At 55.9% G+C, this 13,408-nt stretch overlaps 1 protein-coding gene across 4 annotated transcripts in view; it reads right to left on the bottom strand.

Moving 5' to 3' along the window:
* Positions 1 to 5,388: 5,388 nt before the first annotated feature.
* The window catches only part of ALOX5 (arachidonate 5-lipoxygenase), a 47,340-nt gene continuing 39,320 nt past the window's right edge, over positions 5,389 to 13,408 (bottom strand). The window contains exons 8-14 of one of the 4 annotated variants that reach the window (XM_068982017.1): positions 11,470 to 11,673; positions 10,679 to 10,765; positions 8,904 to 9,082; positions 8,481 to 8,602; positions 8,013 to 8,113; positions 7,522 to 7,692; positions 5,389 to 6,409 (exon numbers count right to left, since the gene is read on the bottom strand). In XM_068982017.1, the coding sequence (XP_068838118.1) occupies positions 6,230 to 6,409; positions 7,522 to 7,692; positions 8,013 to 8,113; positions 8,481 to 8,602; positions 8,904 to 9,082; positions 10,679 to 10,765; positions 11,470 to 11,673 (1,044 nt within the window). In that variant the 3' untranslated portion in view covers positions 5,389 to 6,229. The remainder of the gene's footprint in view (positions 6,410 to 7,521; positions 7,693 to 8,012; positions 8,114 to 8,480; positions 8,603 to 8,903; positions 9,083 to 10,678; positions 10,766 to 11,469; positions 11,674 to 13,408) is intronic. The other 3 variants (XM_068982018.1, XM_068982019.1, XM_068982020.1) reach the window with 3 other exon arrangements.

The following is a 13,408-nucleotide window of genomic DNA, read 5'->3' as shown; positions in this document are numbered from 1 at the left end:
ACTGTCTACCATAAGGGTGGTGTCATCTGCATATCTGAGGTGACTGATATGTCTCCTGGCAATCTTGATTCCAGCTTGTGTTTCTTCCAGCCCAGCATTTCTCATGATGTACTCTGCAATATAAGTTAAATAAGCAGGGTGACAATATACAGCCTTGACATACTCCTTTTCCTATTTGGGACCTGTCTGTTGTTCCATGTCCAGTTCTAACTGTTGCTTCCTGACCTGCATACAGGTTTCTCGAGGCAAGTCAGGTGGTCTGGTATTCCCATCTCTCTCAGAATTTTCCACAGTTTATTGTGATCCACACAGTCAAAGGCTTTGGCATAGTCAATAAAGCAGAAATGGATGTTTTTCTGGAACTCTCTTGCTTTTTTGATGATCCAGCAGATGTTGGCAATTTGATCTCTGGTTCCTCTGCCTTTTCTAAATCCAGCTTGAACATCAGGGAGTTCATGGTTCACGTATTGCTGAAGCCTGGCTTGGAGAATTTTGAGCATTACTTTACTAGCATGTGAGATGAGTGCAATTGTGCAGTAGTTTGAGCATTGCCTTTCTTTGGGATTAGAATGAAAACTGACCTTTTTCAGTCCTGTGGCCACTGCTGAGTTTTCCAAATTTGCTGGCATATTGAGTGCAGCACTTTCACAGCATCATCTTTTAGGATTTGAAAGAGCTCAACTGGAATTCCATCACCTCCACTAGCTTTGTTCGTAGTGATGCTTTCTAAGGCCCACTTGACTTCACATTCCAAGATGTCTGGCTCTAGATTGGTGATCACATCATCATGATTATCTGGGTCATGAAGATCTTTTTTTGTACAGTTCTGTGTATTCTTGCCACCTCATCTTAATATCTTTGCTTCTGTTATGTCCATACCATTTCTGTCCTTTATCGAGCCCATCTTTGCATGAAATGTTCCCTTGGTATCTCTAATTTTCTTGAAGAGATCTCTAGTCTTTCCCATTCTGTTCTTTCCCTCTATTCTTTGCATTGATCGCTGAAGAAGGCTTTCTTATCTCTTTTTGCTATTCTCTGGAACTCTGCATTCAGATGCTTATATCTTTCCTTTTCTCCTTTGCTTTTCACTTCTCTTCTTTTCACAGCTATTTGTAAGGCCTCCCCAGACAGCCATTTTGCTTTTTGGCATTTCTTTTCCGTGAGGATGGTCTTGATCCCTGTCTCCTATACAATGTCACGAACCTCCATCCACAGTTCATCAGGCACTCTATCAGATCTTGTCCCTTAAATCTATTTCTCACTTCCACTGTATAATCATAAGGGATTTGATTTAGGTCATACCTGAATGGTCTAGTGATTTTCCCTACTTTCTTCAATTTAAGTCTGAATTTGGCAATAAGGAGTTCATGATCTGAACCACAGTCAGCTCCTGGTCTTGTTTTTGCTGACTGTATAGAGCTTCTCCATCTTTGGCTGCAAAGAATATAATCAACCTGATTTGGTGTTGACCATCTGGCGATGTCCATGTGTAGAATCTTCTGTTGTTGGAAGAGGGTGTTTGCTATGACCAGTGCGTTCTCTTGGCAAAACTCTATTAGCCTTTTCCCTGCTTCATTCCACACTCCAAGGCCAAATTTCCCTGTTAACTCCAGGTGTTTCTTGACTTCCTACTTTTGCATTCCAGTCCCCTATAATGAAAAGAACATCTTTTTTGGGTGTTAATTCTAAAAGGTCTTGTAGGTCTTCATAGAACCGTTCAGCTTCTTCAGTGTTACTGGTTGGGGCATAGACTTGGATTACTGTGATATCAAATGGTTTGCCTTGGAAATGAACAGAGGTCATTCTGTCATTTTTGAGATTGCATCCAAGTACTGCATTTCGGACTCTTGTTGACCATGATGGCTACTCCATTTCTTCTGAGGGATTTCTGCCCACAGTAGTAGATATAATGGTCATCTGAGTTAAATTCACCCATTCCAGTCCATTTTAGTTCGCTGATTCCTAGAATATCGACGTTCACTCTTGCCATCTCCTGTCTGACCACTTCCAATTTGCCTTGATTCATGGACCTGACATTCCAGGTCCCTATGCAATATTGCTCTTTACAGCATCAGACCTTGCTTCTATCACCAGTCACGTCCACAGCTGGGTGTTGTTTTTGCTTTGGCTCCATCCCTTCATTCTTTCTGGAGTTATTTCTCCACTGATCTCCAGTAGCATATTGGGCACCTACTGACCTGGAGAGTTCCTCTTTCAGTATCCTATCATTTTGCCTTTTCACATTGTTCATGGGGTTCTCAAGCCAAGAATACTGAAGTGGCTTGCCGTTCCCTTCTCCAGTGGACCACACTCTGTCAGACCTCTCCACCATGACCCTCCCGTCTTGGGTTGCCCCACGGGCATGGCTTAGTTTCATTTAGTTCGACAAGGCTGTGGTCCTAGTGTGATTAGATTGACTAGTTTTCTGTGATTATGGTTTCAGTGTGTCTGCCCTCTGATGCCCTCTCGCAACAGCTACCGTCTTACTTGGGTTTCTCTTACCTTGGACGTGAGGTATCTCTTCATGGCTGCTCCAGCAAAGTGCAGCTGATGCTCCTTACCTTGTACGAGGGGTATCTCCTCACAGCCGCCCCTCCTGACCTTGGACATGGAGTAGCTCCTCTAGGCCCTCCCACGCCTGTGCAGCCACCTCTTCTTGGACGTGGTGTAGCTCTTCCCCTGACCTCGGGCGAGGGGTAGTTCCTCTTGGCAGCGCTTCTGCCCAGTCCGACGCAGCCGGCGAGTCATGGGTCAGGGGGAGGGCATGAAATGATTGACATGACTCTGAGGAAAGGCAGATTCCCATACAAATAGCTTCATTAACTGGAGAAGGCAATGGCACCCCACTCCAGTGTTGTTCTTGCCTGGAGAATCCCAGGGACGGGGGAGCCTGGTGGGCTGCCGTCTATGGGGTTGCACAGAGTCGGACACGACTGAAGCGACTTAGCAGCAGCAGGTTTGTTAACATAGATTAGGAGAGCAATGTATGAGTATACCATAGTGGTTTGTCAAGTTACTTCTGAGCCTATAGGCAGAATCGACTCAAAGACAAGAGTCTGGGGTAAACGCATAGTACATCAACATAGCTTAAGATAAACATTTCCATGAGAAAAATGCATCTTAGCTCAAGGTTTGAGAAAAGTTAAGTTCGGTGGAGCCAGGTGTCGTTATGGCAACAGAGTTTTAAGAGAAACCTCTCTTTAAATTTGTATAGAGAAGGGGAAAAATACAACAGTAATTTGTCTCCTCCTGCCCCTTAAGAGAGGAAAAATGTCTGACACTGCAGCCTGTTTCTTCTGCTTGGAGACCCCTGGCCTTCCTGCCTGTCCCCCTCTCACTGGCGGGGTGACAGTGAGAATAAGGCCCATGTGGTCGGTCTCCAGTCCTGGGACCGCAAACCACTCCTGGAGCTGGAAGTGCTGAGGGTGGGCGCCTGGCCTCAGCTGTGCTCACGAGATGAAAGGAAGGAGGCCAAGGCTGCCCCAACATACTGTGTGGGTGAGCCAGGAGAATTGGCCCACAAGTGCAGGGCACCACAGAGGGCTGCCAGGAGACTGGGGACCTAGGCAGGGGGGTGCTTTGCTAGTGTCCTTGCCTGACTTGGGAGAACAGGTCCCGGGAACTGAGCACAGCTGTGGAAGCTCCTAGAGGAGAGGATGGCCGCAGAACAGCTGAAGCTGCTCAGGAGTGTTCTTGTAGGAGGGACAGAGACTAGTGCCTGCCTGGGCTCACTTGCACTCAACTGTGGGAGGGAATGTTGGGAGCCTGGAGCTGGAAGAGAAATCTGTAAGAATGTGAGGAGGGGGCTTCCCATGAGGGGCTTCGATTCTTTGGGGACCCAATGAATTTTAGTGAGTTTGGCTGAAGAGACACCGAATAAGTCTTGTTGCAGCGAGGCTTTGAAACAACGCCACCTCCAAGCCTCTTCGCCCTACGATGTGAGCCACAGAATTGTTGCAGGAAGGCGGACCCCTTCCAGGGCCTGAAATTGGGCTCTTGTCTAACACTCGGAAATGAATTGTCCGAGGAGACACACGTGCTGACAAAGCAAGAGAGTTCACTGGGAAAGGGCACCCGGGTGAGAGCAGTAGGGTACGGGAACCCAGGAGAACTGCTCTGCCGCATGGCTCGCAGTCTTGGGTTTTATGGTGATGGGATTAGTTTCCGGGTGGTCTCTGACCAATCATTCTAACTCAGAGTCTTTCCTGGTGGTGCACGCATCCTCAGCCAAGATGGGTGCTATCGAGAGGGATTCTGGGAAGTGGACGGACATGCGGTGTCTCCTTTAGACCTTTCCGGAACCCTTCCTGTTGGTGGTGGCTTATTAGTTCCGTATTCCTTATCAGGACCTCCTGTCATAAAACAGCTCATGCAAATGGTTACTATGGTGCCTGGCCAGGGTGGGCGTCTCAATCACTGTGCTTCCCCTCACAGAAGGATGGGTTAGGGCACACTGCTAGGGGAGCCTCCAGTCATCCAGCTCAGGGGATGGGGCCGCTGGTGCTCGCTGACCAGCCTCCTGTTTGGTAAACACACAGACACAGTCCTGTCCCTTCGTGGACGTGCTGTGTCCACTGTCAGATCCTTTGTCCTGGAACGCCCATGGTATTTACATGCCCCTTTATAGAAAAAGCGTGCCAACCCTTGGTCTGTGTGACTGGTGCCCCTGGAGCTGTTGGTGCACAGCCCACCTGGTGCCAGGGGTTCAGACGGCCCTCTTCTAGGGCCTGCCCTTCTCCCAGCCTCAGAGGTGCCCCAGCGACCTGTTGTTCCGCTATGCATCTCTGTTGCTGGTTCTGGAAAGAGCTGAGGTTAGTTCAGGAGTACAGGAAGGAGGGATGAGCCTGCTGTCCTGAGCTGAGAGCTTCCCTCGGCCCCTCAGCTGTCAGAGAAGCCTCGTCTGGCCTGCCTCGCCAAGCTGCTTCTGGGAGCTGAAATGAGAGAAGCAGAGTCCAGGCTCTGCGGGGGCCTCTCAGGGTCCCCTCTGCATGAAGTAGGTGTCTGGAGGTCCAGTGGTCCGGGGAGCCGAGCCGGGCTCCACTTCGGTTTCCTTGTCCAGCTTCCACCCTTTCACTCGACACACAAAGCCAGGGTCTCGGCCGAGGGGAGCTGGCCTCAGTGTGTTGCCTGGCACCACTGTGGGGGACCAGGGCGTAGACGGGAAAAGGCAGCGGAGGTTGTTGTCCGTTTCCCGCATTCTCCTGCTTTCCTGTTGTTAAATCCCTGTTGCGGAACAGAGATGAGAGTAGACGGCAGCTCTGGGTGGGGGTGACTTTTTAATTCATTTTTTAATTGAAGGATGATTGCTTTACAGAACTGTGTTGGTTTCTCCCAAACATCAGCATGAATCAGCCATTGGTATGGTTTGTCCCTCCCTCTTGAACCTCCCTCTGCTGGGGGTGATTTTGTGGATTGGTTGGTTCATTGCAACAAAAACTTGGTAACAATGTCCCTCCTAATTTTTCCTGCAAAACTTTTCTGGTCCATAACATCTAGTCAGCTGAGAGCCCTGGTCCTGGGGCTCCTTCTATAGACATAGCAAGTGTCCTGAAGGAAGCGTAGGAACTTTGTGGGCAAAGAAGAGAGAAAAGAACCTTTTCTCCAAACGGAACCTGGGCAGCTTTTGGCTAGATGGGACCACAAAGACCATGGCTCTCTTGTGGGGGGACGCCAGCTGTTTGGGGCGACTGGAGCGTGGCGTGTTGGAGACTAGTTTTGAGCAAACCCCTTTATTTTCATGGCAGCCAGTTCTTCATTCATTCAACAAGAGTCGACCTGGACACGAACAGTGTGCAAGAGACTGGACTAAGCATGAATGGGGCAGGTCGCCTTCCCATTTCTCAGCAAGAACGTCCATCAGTCGTGTCGCTCTTCTGGGCTGCCTACCGTGAAGCGCGGAGCTGGGCGTAAGGGCGGGAAGGGGCACCGTCCTGTTCTGTGTAGGAGAGGCCCCTGCAGTCTTCACACGCACTGATCAAAGTATGGCATTTGCTAAAGATTGAGGCACAAACAGGAAAATGCTCCAAAGCTGAGCTACCCTGTGGTCCAATCTGGGGAGTGTTTGGTTTGAAGCCAGGAGCCTGGGTCCCACAGGCCACTTCCCAGGAATCCAAAGGCCCACCCCTCGGCAGCCCCAGGAGCCTGCCCAACCAGGCAGGCTGCAGCCTGGGGGCCGAGCCCAGCCTCGAGCAGCCGGGCGTCCTGCAATGAGACGGGCTCAGGCGGCCACTCAGATGGCCACGCTGTTGGGAATCCGGTCTGGGGACAAGTAGTAGTAAGGCAGCTTCTTGTTCTTGTTGCGCTCGGCGATCACGCTGACAATGCAGTCGAGGTTCTTACGGAACCGGGCCATGGCCTCCTTTGCAGGCTTCTCGGTGAAATGTTCCTCTGGGTACATGCCCAGGAACAGCTGAGACCCAGACAGATAGAGACAGGTTAACCTGTGATGAGGTGACGTAGACCGACAGGGCGCATCCCGCCCCTAGAGCCCAGCCTTCGGGAGTCAAGGCCTGGGCTCATCACTGCTCCCCGCATCTCCACCCCCTGCCCCCTGCTGAGAGCACCCGAGTATGCGCTTGGGCCGGGGCCTCAGAGATCAGTGCCCCGCTGCAGGGTGGCTATAGGCCCGGTAGCGGCTCAGGCAGATGTGGAGGCTGGGGTGGTCCCGGCTGTGGTGGGCACGTGGCCCAGTCCCCAGGTGCACTCCCGCCTGGTGTCGGGGCCACGGGGGCACAGGGCCAGTCTGGCCTCTGCAGCCCAGGTCGGCCACAGCCAGGCTCTGCTGGGGTGGTGTGCCCATTTGCACGTTCACACAAATGCCTTCACATTGAAACTAGGTGTATCTTTTAGAAACGAAATCCGAGAATGTTAAAATTGAAGTCTCATAGCCAGGGCTGGGCAGGGTGGGAGAAGTGTTCTGCACTGGCTGTTGACAGGATGTTGGATTCAGTTTGTGGAGGGCCATTCAGTCTCAACATTCTTTGACCAAGAAATTCCTCTACGATGCAAGTACTGGTTCTATTAAACAAATGTGCTGATATGTGAAGATGTTAGAGACCAACACAGAGGTCCCAAAGCAACACACTGCCAACAAATGCTGGTGGGTCTTCAGCCAGTCCAACCGACCAGTCATTCTAAGCAGCACTGAGCTAACACCAGGGGGTGGTGTTTGAGAGCCGTCTTGGGGCCTTTGGAATTAGGTTCAACAGGTTGTATGAGTATGTCTCAAAAGATACCTAGGAAACTCAGCCCTCACCTGTGGGGTGCCAGGGAGAAACCCACATGGAAGAGCTTTGCCAACAGTGGGGGCGGGCAGGGTGTGCCCTTGTGGGGAGCGGCACGGTGGAGCAGGGACCCCTGCTCTCCTGCCCCGCCCCACTCTGAGCTCCATCCAGGCTCTGGCCTGAGGACCTCACAGGTCCCTCCGGCCTTGCAAGTCAGGGCTCCTGGCCGGCAGAGGTCCAGCCTGAGCCCTGGATCATAAAGCCCTGGGGCTGAGGAAGGGGTTGGAGCTGGCCTCACCTCATTATCCTGGAACTGGCTCAGTGCCCACACTGCACCCAGATGCCAGCAGGAGCGGCCGCGGTCGGGCAGCGTGTCCACGATCTGCTCGATGGTGACCACACCCTTGGCCGTCGGGGGCGGGGCCCGCATGGTCGGGGGGGCGTTGGGGATCCAGGAGCACCAGTCATACTGCGGGACGGTCACCGACCCGGCTGGGTGCCCCCCGCGAGTGCAGCCCTCACCCACCTCTGCCGCCTGGGCCGCCTCCCCGAGCCCCCTCCTCCAACTCCGGTGGGGCCAGGGAAGCCCCCTCCCTCACACTGGCATCCAGTGCTTAGCACAAACTCCAGCACGAACTCCACTGGCCCTTGGGAACACCAGACTCCTGGCCCCTCCGCCCCTCCACCCCCGCTCCTGTGGAGGAGGTGGCGCGGCCCACCCAGGGCCCTCAAGCAGCCGAGCTGGCCTGGCCATCTCCCGCCCAGAAGGCTTGCCCTGTCCTTGCCCACCTGGCCGAAGTTCACTGCCGCATGCTGGGCTGAGGCCGTAAAGATCACCACGGTCAGGTACTCACACAGCTTCTCCTTGGTCTTGAGGGACTTGGGGAAGCCTAAGGGAGAGCCCTGGGCTGGCTGAGGCCCCAACCCCAGGGAGGGCCACTCGGCCAGCAGACACCCGCTCCCATCCGCACAGGTCACTGGGTGTCCACACACCAGTGCTGGGGGCCCGGGCACGAGCACGGCACACGGGAAGAGCACGGCCGCTTGGCCCAGGGCTCCAGTTGCTTTTCCTCCTCTGCTGGGTCTGGAAAGCCCCTGAGATATCCCCATGGCACACACTGAAGGGCAGGGGCCCCCTGGGAGCTGTGGGCTCAGCACCAGCCGCTAAGATGGAGGCCAACGGCCAGCATCACCTGGAGCCCTTCAGTGGTGCAGGGGGGAGAGAGGAGAGGCCGCGGGGTGGAGAGCAGCCCCCACCTGAGGCCTTCTTGCCCCGCATGCCGTACATATAGACGTCCTTCACGAAGTCCTGCAGCTCCGGGTCCTCCTGCACCGCCTGGTCGCCCTCGTAGTAGATGTCCACCACCTCGGCCACGAACCTGGCTCAGGAGGAGAGGCCCAACCAAGCGCGGGTGACCAGCCAGGGTCTGCAGAACTGGCCCCTCGCCCTATCCGTGACCCCGTCACTTTTGTGATGTCTGGACTCAGGTCACACTCTCCCCCACCCCCGTCCAGTCTGGCACAGCCCTGTTCCCCATCGTTGCCCTAACAATGGAGCCAGGCCTCCACCCACTGAGTCAGCGGTCCAGCACCCCGTCATGACCGCCAGAGCCCCGCCCACCCCTCCTGCAGCCCCTCAGCTCCTGCTGCCAGAGCTGACCCCCCAGCCCTGGAGCTCACGTCTTGATGGCCTCCCACACCAGAAGCCCGTCGTCCCGGTAGAAGTAGTAGGGGATGTCTTCCGCGTTGTCCATGCCCCGGGCCTTGATGGCCTCAGGGAAGCACAGGGAAGTGTAGGTCAGGTCCTGCACGGCCCTCTGCACCATCTGCACATGCCCGCCGCCCCCGGTGGCGTTGGCCTTGAGCAGGAGGGGAGGAAGTGCTGTGAGGCAAGGCCAGTTCTTCCAGTGCCAAAGCTCAGCTTGAGAAACTGGAAGGGCAGGGAGATGTCCTGGCCCACCAGAGCAAACCCACGTCCAGTGAGGTGGAGTGGGAGGGACATTTAACGCGGAGCATGCCCAGGGCAGCCCCAGGAGGAGGTTATGGGGAGGAGCCTCGTCCTGACCCGAATATGAGGGGCTGAGATGCAGGAGGGAGGGGTGAGCCCGCCACCCGAGTGGTACAGTGAGGACGGCAAGCAGAGCGGAATCCAGGCCAGAGCAGCCCCTGGACCAGGCCTGCCCTCGTTCTGAGCACAGGCTGCCCAGGGCCGAGCATTGCTCTCAGAGACCTGATCTTTGAGCATAAGGCAGGGGCATACACTGGACCCCAGGACACACACCACTCTGCTGAGGTCCTCTTGTGTGCCTAGTGAGGGCTGCTGGTCATCATCCCAGCTGCAGAGATGCCAGCACGCCTGCTTGCAGGCAGGCATACACGTGGCTGAGTGCTCAGGGCACAGAATCTTCCAAGGAGAACTTGGGGGCTGGGGCCAGACACTGGTCCACAGTGGGCGTTTGACCCAAGCGGGACCAACAGAGCTGCTCCCCGGTACTTTCTGTTTGCATGGGAGATGATGTCATGTGTGGGGTCGGAAGCTTGGAGCTTGCTGTGATGTACCCCTCCCACTGGGGGAAGCCTGTCTGCAGAGCCCGTCTCGGAGAGTGAGGCCCACACAGTTCAGAGAGAGGCAGAGTGCCAGCCAATGGGCTTGTACCCTGGGGACACTGAGTCCCGGGCCCATGTATGAGGCAGCCTAGAGGGCAGGGGGTGCCTGGGGACTTCGGGCCTAGCACCAGGTGCTGAGGTGGAGGCCACGGGCCAGCGTTTCCCAATAGGAACTTGGAGCGAGGAGCTGAAGGGCCTGAACGTGTCCAGGTGTGTGAGATGACAGTCTCATTCCAGCTGTAGCTGGCCTGAGATAAGTTTTGTCATTTTCCGCCCAAACGGTGACCCTTGGGATGGTCTGGCTGACTTACTAACTGGAGGTGGGAAAGGAGCAAGGTTGGGGGTAAGGCTGTGGGAGGGTCCAGGCTCAGTAAGCCTCCAGAGGGGTCACAGCAAGGGGTACTGCCTGAGAGGGGGTGATGGGTGGGTGGGGACCCAAAGCCCCACTGAAGGGACGAGTGGGCTGGGCCGTACCCATGGCCTGGAAGGGAGGAAGGGTGGGAGGCTGTGCTCGGAGTGATGGGCGGCAGAGTGGGTGGGGAGATGCAGGAACCTAGTTTGGGCCGCGGGGCAGGCAGGCAGGGTTTACACCCACATGCCGGGGGCGGGGGGGGGGGTGGGGGTGGGGAGGGGGGCGGAGGGGAGGGAAGGGATGGGAGGAGGTGACAAGGATACCGTGGGGAGGAGGAAGAGAGGGTGGATGGAAGGGGCGGGCGCCAGCCAGAGAACATGGGGGGCTTCACTCGGAGCGCACTCAGCCTCCCACCCTTCCAGGCCTCCACCCCGGTGGTGCCTAGGGGCTGGCCTCAGGTCAAGTGGGGGCCGGGCGGGCGGGAGGAGGCCCTCACCTTGTCAAAGAGGCCGTACTCACAGATGAGCTGCTCCCGGGCCTTGGTGTTGATGGCGATGGTGAACCGCACGTGTGCCACCAGGAGCTGGCGCAGTGACAGGGGCGGGCCTCAGAGGTGGCCAGGGCAGGGGCTCCCGACCCCGTCTGCGCCTGCTCGGGGTCCCCAGGTCCCCCAGCCCCACCCCACCCCGGTGCACCGTGGAGGAGCGATGCCAAGGGTCACGGAGGGAGGGAAGCTGGCGTGCCGACCTGCACTGCCACGAGCTGCTGGCGTGGCAGCCTGGGGACTGCCGCACTGATGGTCAGCAAGAACGATCGTGACGAAAATGACCATCGTCAGCGCTTACACAGAGCGTAACTGCGCTGGGCACTCTGAAATTCTCCAAATGTGTCCACTATTTCAACCCTGGCAGCGATCCTGGGGGGCAGGTGTATCTGATCTGGTGTTACAGGCGGGGAAATGGAGGTAATTTCAGCCTGCAGCCCCTCCCCAGTCAGTGTCCGCAGGACTCAGGAGAGAGAAGGGCAGTGACAGTGGGGCTGCCCGCTGGGACCAGACAGAGCAACACTGAACTCATTTGTCTCTTCACACTCTGCTCCCGACCCCAAGGCTAGCCAGAGGCAGGGCAGGCCCAGGCCCTGGCCCCCGCCCGATGTCCTCAGGCCCAGCAGGCTCTGAGCTGCTCTCTCCCTGGGGCTGCCTCCCCTCCTCCCCAGCCTCTCCCAGCCACAGTTCTGCGGGACGTCGGTGCCCCTCCTCCCTCCAGGTGAGGCAGGAGCTTGCTGTACCTTGAAGATGGGGTGCACGGCAGGCAGCTGGCGGTACATGGCGATGCCAAACACCTCAGACACCAGATGTGTGCGCAGAAGGTGGGTGATGGTCTGGTGGACGTGGAAGTCGCTAGAGCGCACCCAGATCTTGGCCAGGAGCCAGTCATACTTTGCATCCGAAGGGAGGAAAATGGGATTCTCTTCTCCCGGCACCTGGTTGAGCTGATGCGTTGCAGAAAGAGAAGGCGTTGCAATATTTTGCTCCAGGCTGCAACTGTAGGAGAGCCTGGCCTTTCAGGAAATGCCGGGAGAATCCAGATTTCTTCAACAGAGACTGAATCACGAGAGGCTCACGGAGGAGGGCAGAGGCCCCAGGTTTGTAACAGTTTCTCCTCCTGGCTGCATCATTCACTAGCTGTGGGACCCCGGACAGCTTAGCCTTTACGAACTGCAGCTTCACTGGCACTAACAAGGGCACGGAGTCTACAGCCTGGCAGCTACCAGGGGAAGCGAGTGAAAGGGTGCCCACGCAGCACGGGGTGAGTGCTGTGGTGTGCGGAGCTGTGCGCAGGGGCCTCCCACCTGCTCCCCATCTCTCCCCTCTCCCAGTCCCACCCACTTCTTGCAGCTGCTTTCTGGTCTCCTGATTTTTCCTTCCTCGGCTCCCCCCTTAAATGCTGCTGCTCCCCAGACTCTGTCTGGGTGCTTCTGAATCCCCTTCTTGCCCTTGATTGATTAGACTGGTGGGGAGTGGGGGACAGCGTGGGGGACACGAACTCTGGAGCCAGATGACCTGGCCCCAATCTCGGTTCTGCCGCTAACTGTGTGCCCTGGTGCCTCGGTTCCCTTATCTGCTTAAAATGATCAGTAGATGGAGTGCCTGCCTACTCAGAGGCTTGTAGTGACAGTTATGTAAATAAAGGCGGGCTTTCTGGTCTGAAACCCTGATGGCCAAATGTTTCAGAATCCAGAATTTTTAGGATTTTAGCAGCGTGCACACATCATTATGTGGGAACTGTCTTCCTCTCCCTGGGTCTGCGGCAACACAATATTTATACTCAAACATGCTAATATTTCTGCATGAAACATACACCTTTCACACTGAGTGGGAGAAAGCCTCTTAAGTATTCCCTTCTATCAGGAAGATCCCCTGGAGGAGGAAACGGCAACCCACTCCAGTGTTCTTGCTTGGAAAATCCCATGGACAGAGGAGCCTGGTGGGCTAGTCTGCAGAGCTGCAAAGGCTCAGACATGACTGAGCGATGGAGCATGCGTGCACATTGGTTCAGCGCAAGCTTTGCTGCCAATGAATCCGCTACAAATTTTTTGAGAATCTAAGAGTTTTAGATTTCAGAATTGGGAGTAAGGGATTGTGGACTGTGCGGGCAAACCCTTGGGATAAACTTGGCATGCGGTTAACATCTGGCAAAACCAGCTGCTATCATGCCCAAGGCACCCAGTGCCCGGTTCACGACTGACTCAAAGTGCTGTTTGCTGAGCGCTGGTCGCCGTGCCCTTGGGGCCCCGTGGAGCCTCCCTCCTTCACAGACCCGCACCTGGTCCTGGCCTCGGGGTGGCTTCCTGCTGCTTGGGTAACACCTCCCACAGCGCTGCGGAGCCGTGGCACCCTGAGAAAGCACCGGCAGCCAGGAATGGGGAGAGAGGAAGCTCTGGCCCTGCCCGTCCCTCCCCCGAGCTGCGCGCCTCTCCTCCCCCACCGTCCTCGGTGGAGGCGAGAGTCCGGGAGCATCCCAGGACTGGCATGGCTCCTGACCGCCCTGGTCCTCGCCGGCTCGCAGCGCCACCCGCTCAGGCCCTACTGGTGTTTTGTTTTTTTAAATTGACAAGTAACTGCTTTATAGATTTAGCTGTTTTCTGTCAAACCTCAGCACGAATCGGCCAGAGGTATACATATATCCCCTCCCTTTGGAAGCTCCCTCCCATCTCCCTCCCCATC

Source organism: Capricornis sumatraensis, chromosome 10 (assembly GCF_032405125.1).
Source record: "Capricornis sumatraensis isolate serow.1 chromosome 10, serow.2, whole genome shotgun sequence".
Classification (NCBI taxonomy): Eukaryota; Metazoa; Chordata; class Mammalia; order Artiodactyla; family Bovidae; genus Capricornis; species Capricornis sumatraensis.
Note: the sequence above shows the minus strand (reverse complement) of the source record. Positions and strands in the feature narration are given on the sequence as shown.